The sequence below is a fragment of the Anas acuta genome, chromosome 18 (genome assembly GCF_963932015.1).
Source record: "Anas acuta chromosome 18, bAnaAcu1.1, whole genome shotgun sequence".
NCBI classification, from domain to species: Eukaryota; Metazoa; Chordata; class Aves; order Anseriformes; family Anatidae; genus Anas; species Anas acuta.
In genome coordinates, this window is record NC_088996.1 from 7,012,558 (window position 1) to 7,022,340 (window position 9,783).

Sequence of the window (9,783 nt, forward strand, 5' to 3'; positions counted from 1 at the left end):
ACTGCACGTGCCTGGGGAAATCAGCAGGCCCACTGATCTGTGTGGAATAACCCAGGTTTCAGAACAGGGGCTGGAGAAGGGGGGGTGGGCAGGGCCACACGAACCCCAGGCCTGCAGCAGCCACACCCTGCCTGCAACAGACAGGGCACGCACTGCTCAGGACCTGCTCCAAGCACTTGCTTCCTGTTCAAGGCTAAAATTCTGATGGCAGAAGTTATGGGGGGAGGGAGGCTGGGGAGCAAGCAGTGAGCCTCCCTTAAGGCCCAGGACCCTCAGTTGCCCTAACAGTCCCCAGGCAACAGGCACCTACCTGGTGGTGGCTAAGGCAGGTGAACAGGTAAGCTCAAACAGCTGGAGTGACTGCAAAAAAAATTACTGCTGTACAGTACTGAGGTTCTTGTAACTAAAAATAAAATTTATGTGAAACTAAGCTGAAAGAAAACCATGTGATTTACAGGAAAAAGCTACCTACAAAATCTGTCTGCTGGAGTGTGACTCAGCCCAGCAGCTCTGCCCCAGAGTTAGAGGGATGAGCGAATGGTGGCTACTTTGGTGAAGGGGGGGGGGGGGGGGGGGGGAAGGGGGCATAAACAAACATGATATAGACAGGTGGGAAGGGGACATCTACATAATTAAACTATATACCACTCACCATACCCCACCCAAGCACTTTGATTACCCTGCTTTGGCATGATGCTGCCCATCACTTGGGTGCGCACCTCACCAGATAATGCTTGCAGGAGGCAGAGCTGCTGAAGCTACAGGCAGGGCTATGCTGCTACAGTACTGCCAGGAAGGGGTGGAGCATTAAAGTGTTTTTTTTTTTTTTTTTTTTTTTGCATAAACTACTTCCTTTTCTTTTTTTTTTTTTTTTTTGACAGAGAGAGTTAAGATACCTCTAGAAGAAACGCACAAGAACAGTGTGGAAGACAAGGCTCAGCACTACAGCTGTTGCACCTTCCTCCCCCCCCTCCCCATAGACACACTTTCCCTGCGGACAGGATTTGGAAACAGCACTGCAAGCAGCCTGGTTCCCACATTGCTCTGCAAGGTAAGCCTCTGCAATCTGCAAGCCATCCCGCAGCTCCCTGGGTTGGTCCTGCACACTCAAGCAAATAGGGCTGGGGGAAAGCTGTGGGTAAGTGGGAAACCTGGAAACCTATTCTCAGCCTGACTTTACTTTACTGGTAGCAGAGCTTGAAAAGTGTGGCTCCCCCTGCACTGCCCTCTGTCCCGCTCTGCGCTCTGCTGCCAAAAGGTGTGTGGAGCTGTCTTGCTGAGCAGCTCTTGAATTTTGGGGCCAGGGGCAGGAGGGGCTGGGACAGGACATCCCCCCCACACCCCATTCCACAGGTACAATGCACGCACGTGGCACGGTGGTGGGCCCTGCAGCAGCAACTTGCCTCCCCCAGGTGCTCTTTATCACTGGGGAGAGCATGAGCCCACTGGCCAGGGCAGTGCCTCCCCTCCCCCACACCCCAAGTTTCTATTCCCCGTTAAGTTTCATTTTCACCAAAGCCACGCCTGGTGGCCTGATGCTGGCTCTGTCCCACCAGGGTGTGACAGAATGAAGTGTGCAGGGCGGGGAATGTATAAACGCAGCCCTGGTAGGCGGAGCAGAGGCAAAAGGCACTGATAGACTCGGCTAGTATTTATGTGACAGATAAGGCCTCTCACTGGCCTCTGAACTCTGTAATAAGCAGCCTGTGTACACCGATTTTGGAAGGATCCACTTCCGCACATGGCACAAGAATTAACAACAGTGCCAGAACAGTTGGTCCCCTCAGTGACACCGGGTACTTCGGTTGCTCAAACCAGATCTATTTGGTCATGCTGGCTCTTTAATCAGCCCACAAACTTTCCACAGCACTAACCAGGCACTTAAATTTAAAACAGGCACTTGCTCCACAGTTCTTACAGCTTTCCCCCATTCACCTAGGCCCAGCTGTCTCACTGAACAACCACTGTTGAACTCACCTCTCGCCAAGTCCTGGTCCTGGGGACTCCAGTCACCTTCCAAGTTGCAGGCTTCTGACTTTCAGATCTTTCTGAGAACTTCAACAAAGCCCTACTGAGCTGCTTTTTATGCTGGCTGCACTGGTGAGTCTGCTCCTTGGACACCTGAATTCTGAGGAAGCTGCAGGTGATGCTGTTTTAATGCCATCAGCTGCAGGCATGGGGCTTACCAGGCTACAGGCACCTGCTGAACCAGTAGAGTTGAGCTTGCAACTACAGTAAGAGCAATGACTCCCCCCTGAATCCCCAACCCCTTTGCTGTGACTCCCGTTAAGTGGCCCCTAGCTCGGGGATGGTTACTGTTAGCTTACAGTGAATCTAAGGTAAATTTCTGTTACGTTGAGCATGCTTATTTAACATGTTTCTTCCTATAGAAGATATATATATAGATATATTTGCTGGAGCCCATCTCTATACCACAGTAAATGGAGTCTGAGCAAAGCAGAGCATGTCAAGTATCAGGCCAGGACACCCCCTCTAACCCAAACCAAAGAATCTTCTGCTCGGTGGGACAGCAAGTTATGCGGTTTCAGTGAGCACAGCAGATATAGAAAAATAGAGGGGGAAAAACAAGCACACAAAAAAGAAAAAAGGAGCACAAGAGAGGGAATAAGAAGGGGAGATTTAAAAAATAAAATAATTTTTAAAAAAAGAGATACAACACAACCTGAGGGAAACAGGAGTGTAAGGCCACCTTTTTTCTGTATCTAGCAGAAGTAGCTGATAGCTGTGCCCATCTATCAGCAGATGCGTCTTCACACGTCAGAGAACAGGTGGCTTCATACAGCACAGGTGCATAGAAGTACTGTAGCTGGCAAGAACAGGCTTTTAGAGGTACAGAAACTACCCTGTACCACAAAAAAAGTGGGGAGGGGAGGGGAAAAAAGTCAACTGTAAGTAACAGGAATGTTAACCGTTATTATTTAACAATTGTTTTTTCACTTCTAGGGTTTTATTCATTAACCGAAGGATTTCTCCCCTGCAAAGACAATGGGTATGTGCTGCTTTCAGAAAATTTGCACTTTGAATATAGTGATTTGCTTTTTAATAAGTGCATTTTAAAGGTTCATCTCTACTGGGGAACGAATCAGTATTTTAGTACCATTACAATCCTTAATAACTTATCTTCATAGATCAGTAAATAAACAAATTCAAGTGGGCAAATAATCTACCTAAACCTCTTCAAGCTTAGGGAATTCAGCCCATCAGTTCCAATAACCTTATCACATAAGCAATCAGTTAAAATAATCTTATCACTTGGGGGGTTGGACCCGATGATCTTTCGAGGTCCCTTCCAACCCCTACAGTTCTGTGATAATCCTCTTATAAAAGGGGAGTAATGGAAACAACCCCAGATGTTTTGAAGTAGTTTCCAAACCTCGTGGTTTCTCACTTCACTGATTATTAGTCTTGTACCATTGCTTAGGACTGCTCTTGATTAAAGGTAAGGACACTTTTAGACAGAACTGACATATTTGAGAAGACAGTCTCTCATTGTAGCTGGTAGAAAGAAAACAATTTAGCATTCCATACAGCTATTATTAGTAACAGAATTTTGGTTCCTAGATTACAACACATTACCTGTGGATAAGTGGGATGAGAACCATGTCCAATGCTGGCTACAATCTACTGGAATCAAGGAAGAGTATACAAGAAAACTACATGAAGAAGAAGTGACAGGTCCAGTGCTTATGGAACTGAATGAACCTTTCCTCAAAAAAATAGGTATGAAGAAAGGCCAAATCCACATTTTACTCCTCAAAAGAGATGAGCTTCGGCAGCAACAGGAAAATACAAAACAAGAAAAGCATTCCAGTAGCAAAACGCCTGCCAGAATTGATACACAAAGAGATTCAGTAAGACCCAAAGATGTCGGTCCTCAAAAAAGTTTAAGCAAAGACAGCTGTGGCCCACTACATGAAACAAGTGGAGAAAACACAGCTTCTGCAAGAAGCAAGAAGCAAGGGAGAAATAAATCCCAACCTCAAAATACTGATGAAGTTTTAGACATCAGCAAATACCGACCGTTTAGAAGTGAAGACACTGATTTCAAGTACGTGAAAGGCCAAGTTCTTTCTCCAGAAACAGGTGTCAATGGTTTAATCATACCGTGTCATGAATATAAGTCTTTTGCCATTGCTGCAGAATTGAACAGACAGCAGTTGCAGTCAAAGTTTGCCTGTGAAGTGATACGATTTGCTTCAGCCTGCATGAACATTCGAACAAATGGCACCATACATTTTGGTATCATGGACAGTGTTGAAGATAAGGGCTATAAACATGGGCAGATCATTGGCATAAAGGTCAAAGATAGGGAACACTATGTTGATGCATTAGATTACATAGAAAAATGTTTTCCTGAAACTAAACAAGAAACTGCAAGGAAATGTATCCACCCACCTGTTTTTATTGAAGTGATTTCAAAAGACTCTCAGGAACAAAGATTTGTGGTGGAGGTTGATATCGAACCAACATCCAGCTTAGTGAAGAATCAAACTTTTGATGTTTATTTGCCTAAATACAATGAAAGCAGCCAGAAGGTGACCCTGACAAAAGAACGGTCTCTCTATCAGAGACTAGGAGCAAAATCTGAACTTGTAAAGCCAGACGACCTAATTGCTTTTATCGAGGGCTCAAAAGACAGGGATGCTCAAAGAGAAAAGGCTGAGCTTCTCAGTACAGAAGTACATACAGCAGTATCTCAAAACTTGGGAAGGAAGTTATCTATTCTACTAAATGATGGCAAGAACTACATGGATGATTCCCTACGGTACATCCTTGTCACAAACAGATGTACAGAGGATGACCTGAACTCTATCAACTTCTTAATGCATTTGAACGTTTTCTGTGTCTTTGACTTCGATGAACATTCTGTGTCAGGACTGTATGGAAAGTACAAAGAACACCATGCAACAAGGTCTTATTTTTTACAGGATTTTTCCAATGAAAGCAAGACTGGCAATCCTCCATCTCAGAAACATTTGTGTCTGTTTGATCAGACTAGTTGGATATTCTGCAATGGGCGCAGCGACTACCGTGGGGATGAAGGAAAACCATGTGATGAAAACACATGGATTAGAACCAAAAAGAAATACCTTAAGAAAGCAATCACTCGGATCTGTGATGAAATCCTGCCAAAGCGGTCTTTCATTGTGCTTTTCCTATTGCTATCACCAGTTAAGAAACCAATTGTGGATACTTTTCAGGAATTCTATACAGAGATGAATGGCATGGAGTACATCATTTGCATTGCAGAGTCCAGAGAAAATTATGTGAAGTGGGCTAATCTAGCTCAGACATCGTGCAACATTGAGACCCTAGAACAACGCAGCATTGTGGGAATGAAACTAAGTCATGTAGATGCCACAATTCAAAAAATGCTGCCTTCTACAGCACACCCCAGACATCTGCCAGTTTCCACACGAGCATTATGCACGCTTCCTTCGCTAGAAGAAGAGAAAATGTTTTCTCTAGAAATCCTTTGTGTCGATCAGTGTGATGATATTAAATTAGATCTTTTGTCTGAAAAAGAAATACAAGAAATAGAACAAAACTTCTACAAAGGGAGAAAAATCACCTGGAAAAATTTCTGGCTTGCTGATAAAGGACACTGTGGGGAAATCATTGAACGTGAAGCATGCAAGGACGCTAGCAAACTCCTAGATGACATTTTACAAGGAACTGGACTCAACTATTCTGTGGCAAAACTAAAGATATTCCACCATCCTGGAAGTGGTGGAAGCACAATAGCACGACAAGTTCTATGGAAAAGAAGAAAGGACTTAAGATGTGCTGTTATCAAATCCTCATATTCACCTGCAACTGTTTGTGAGCATGCACTTGCATTTAGAGATTACGAAGAGAAAGAAATCAATCATTGTCTTCCTGTGCTCCTCTTAATTGAAGATTATGATGAAGACTATTTAGAAGAAATAAGAAATGACTTAATGGATGCTGTAGCAACTAGAAAAATTAATTCCCCCAGACCTTACTTCATTCTCATGTCCTGTAGACGATCCAATGACCCTGAACGGCTTTGTAAGGCTTCTCCTCTGGACACAGTAGCCGTTACTCACAAGCTGACAGACTCAGAGAAAACTCTGTTCAAAACTAAACTTGAAAAACTGAAGCAGAAATATGTCGAGCCAAAATTCATACTTACATTTGTCTTGATGTGTGAGGAGTTCAATGAAACGTATGTGAGAGATTTTGTAGGCCACATACTGCAAGACATAGACCATTCTTCCCGTGATACACGTTTGATGCACTATGTGGCTTTGCTTAATTTTTATGTACCTAATTCATATGTTTCACTATCACACTGTGAAGCTTTTCTGGGACTGGGTGCCTATACAGAAACAAAGTCAAGAGCATATGATTTTAAAAGTAACTTAAGCGAACAAGCAAGAATGATTTTTATTGAACTAAGGGAAAGTACCACCTATATTTCATCTGTTCGGATAATACACTGTCTGGTTGCAAAAGAAATTTTGTATCAGCTTTCAAGGAACCAACCTCAAAGTCAAATTGCCATGTCTCTTCTTCAGGAAAGGATGCTTTTTGAAAATAGATTTGGACGAGAGGAATTCATAAAATTCGTCAGAGATCTGTTTATTCGCCGTGATAAGAGAAGCAGGGGCGATAATACAGACAGCCTCTTCTCCCCATTCATTGAACACGTCTGTAAAGCTGAAGACTGTGAAAAAGCTATAGCTGTTTTAAAAGCTGCGTACGAACTCCTTGGAAAAGATGCCTTTTTTGCCCAGCAGCTTGCCAGACTGCATTACAATAATGAAAAATTTGAAGATGCAAAATATTGGGTAGGTGTTGCAAAACTTCATTTGCCAAATGACTCTTACATTCTGGATACAGAAGGTCAAGTCTACAGGAAATGGTTTAGTTTCACTGTGGATAAAGTGACAGACGTTCCTGACATTGACAAGATAGAGATTGCTCTTAAAGCTATGAAATGCTTCAGGGCTGCGCAACAGGCTGCAAAAGCAGAAACAGATAATATGAACAACGCTGGCTATTTTGGAGAAGTAGAAGTAGGATGTCGTCTCCTTAAATTTTTGTCCACACTTGATGTATTTCGCACAAGTCCAGAGGGGGAGCACTCTGAGCTTGTGAAATACCTGATCACAGATTACATTCCTAAAGACATTGAAAAAACATGGGGAAAGCTTCACTCACGCTTAAGAGGCTTACGCCAGAACCTGTACAATGCTCTGGAATGGATTTCAGAAGACCTAAGTTATTTCCAAACAGATAAAAACCATGAGAAGGAAGACGACGATGGAAAAGCTGAAAAGGAAGAACAAGTTTATAATCCCCGGAAATGGCTGAAAAGACAGTCTGAGGTATATGCGAAATTCTTCATCTCAGCATCACTTACTGGGGACAACAGTGGTCCTAAGAGCCAGCTGATGAAAGGCATGACTATTTATAAGAGAGGTGGAGGCAGCGTCACAAATATCCTGTCATTCTTGACAGATAAGAAAGAGAATAGGTCAGCTGAAAAGCTAGAAGAGATCCTTAGTTTCTATCCAGAAAATGCACTAAGGGACAGGCTGGAGGACACCGATCTGATCAATTACATTTTGAGCCACATTGTATTAGCATGTTTATCACCAGGATCAGCCAAACTTCTTCCAATGCAAACTCTCCGTGAACTCAGCACAAGATTCTGTAAAGGAAATAGAATGTTGCCAGCAAGTGCCTATTTTTTGCTGACCTTACTATTTTGGCCAGATGAGGCATTAGACAAATTAGACAAAAAGCCCAATTCAGCCAAAGATTCAGCCAAAGACGAAATTTTAAGTTCAGCACTTCAAACCCTAAAACGTTTATATGACATCAAGATGAAAGATGTTCCTCCCAGAAAGAAAAGAATCTACACCCACTTTTTCCTAGGAAAGGGCTATGGCTTAAGCAAGATTGTGCAAAAAAATAAAATTGATAAATTAATTAGTGGGTCCTTAGATGAGAAGAGAATGAAGTGGCTACATGGAACTGTATGGAATAACACCATGATAGGTCACATTCTCAGAAGAGTTTCAGGTTGGACCAAGGATAGAAATTTATTCACACGTGGCCATATCAAGGAATTTCCAGTCTTGGCACTCCATCGTGATTCAGTACCCAATGGAAATGAGAATGTGACATTTTATTTAGGATTTTCATTTAATGGTCTTGTTGCTTTCAATATTGAGGTTGAAAATAACATTTCAACTGGCACCAGAGTACACAGCATTTAGTACATTAAAAGTACCTACTGCACTGTTAGACAGCGCAGCACTGGAAAAGGCCTGTTGTCACGTTAAAGAAAAAAAGACTGCATTGGTTGGACACCAGGTAGTAAGATAACCACAAACTACTCCTATGCTATGAATAAGGATCTAAAAAATTTGAAACCTACTAGTAAAAATATATCTTCAAACAGAAGTCTTTTATGATTTTGGAGTTACCAAAGAAAATTTGTATATAAAGCAGCAATATTTCCTATATTTCCTTGGGAAAGGTGAGAGAAAGAAGGCCCACTATTATTCCTCCCCACCCCAGCTTTTGGAGAACTGAGTTCCAAAATAAACAGGCATAGCAGGGATCCCTGCTTTCTTTCATCAAAGACTAGGACATTCAGCTAATTTCTGGGTGATCATTATCAGTAAAAGAATGTGTCTACTGTTAGTTGTATGGTGTTTTTATTTCTCCCTGAACTGTAAACAAAATGTTTAAGTGAACTTACAACATATACACTACACTGGCTTTAACATACTTCACTCACTACCACATACCATGTATTAAATACACCTATGCATCATCAACTGCAAGCCAACATCTATTATGGAAGCAGAGAGGAATAATTAGCAATTTTAAAAAATTGACTCTGCAAACATCAGAAGTGATAAAAAACAGGTCTCAGTTTTTACATCACTTTACATTGCTTCTCTATGTAAACATTGCAAACCATACTGCATGCATCTATAGCTGTGGGAGGGAAGCAGACAAAGGCGGTTACAGAGTCGTGACATAAAATATTACTTGTAGGAGCTGCTATGATTTCATAGTCCAAACAATTCCTGCACTTGGGAAAGTGTTTTTGCAGCATTATCCAAGATAACCACATGCTATATATACAATAGACAAACTTACACGTTATATCTATTCTTGAAAAAGTTGTCTAGCCTTATTTACTAATTTAAAAAAAAAAAGGAGTTTGTTGTCAGTACTGCTTCTGCAACTATGAAGTCTTTAAAAAATAAAGCAGCCAATTATTCTTTGAATTTAGCGTTGTTCGATAGTGACAGAGTTGCTAAAATTTTCTAAAAGACCTATAATATAGCTTAAGTTTTAACATGGTAAATAACCTTTAAAAAGAATCACAATTAATACATGAGCTGAATTACACTACCTGAAGGTATAGTTCTAACAGCAGTAAGGTCTGATTTGCTTTTCCAACTTCACTCGTGATCTGGGCACAGCCAAAACTGTAAGAGGAATTGCAAGGTACTACGAATTCAGATCAACTTAAATCTCAAAACAGGATGAAAACAAGGAAAATCCTATCTAGTTCAAGCCTTCACTTTCCAGTACCCAGGAAGAAGCAAAGCTTGTGAGTACTGGTTAGGCAACAGTTGTCTCCATACCTTGCTTTCAACCTGGGGGAGACACAGCAGCAAAGCTGTCTGGTTCACAGGTTGCACTTCCTGGTTTTGCAATCCAGGCTGGCAGATTTTGGTAAAACACATCAATGGCAACTTAACCTGA

The 9,783-nt window shown here is 41.9% G+C and overlaps 1 protein-coding gene across 2 annotated transcripts; it reads left to right on the forward strand.

The window, feature by feature from the left end:
* The first annotated feature begins 870 nt into the window (after nt 1-870).
* On the forward strand, nt 871-8,703 carry LOC137841754 (sterile alpha motif domain-containing protein 9-like). Of its 2 annotated transcripts, XM_068655031.1 has the most exons (4): nt 871-1,051; nt 1,940-2,100; nt 2,965-3,010; nt 3,583-8,703. In XM_068655031.1, exons 3-4 carry the CDS (start codon nt 3,007-3,009, stop codon nt 8,271-8,273), a joined length of 4,695 nt encoding a protein of 1,564 aa, XP_068511132.1. In that variant the 5' UTR covers nt 871-1,051; nt 1,940-2,100; nt 2,965-3,006; the 3' UTR covers nt 8,274-8,703. The 2 variants fall into 2 exon arrangements, with proteins under 2 accessions (XP_068511132.1, XP_068511133.1); XM_068655032.1 differs by lacking the exon at nt 1,940-2,100.
* The last annotated feature ends 1,080 nt before the right edge of the window (nt 8,704-9,783 follow it).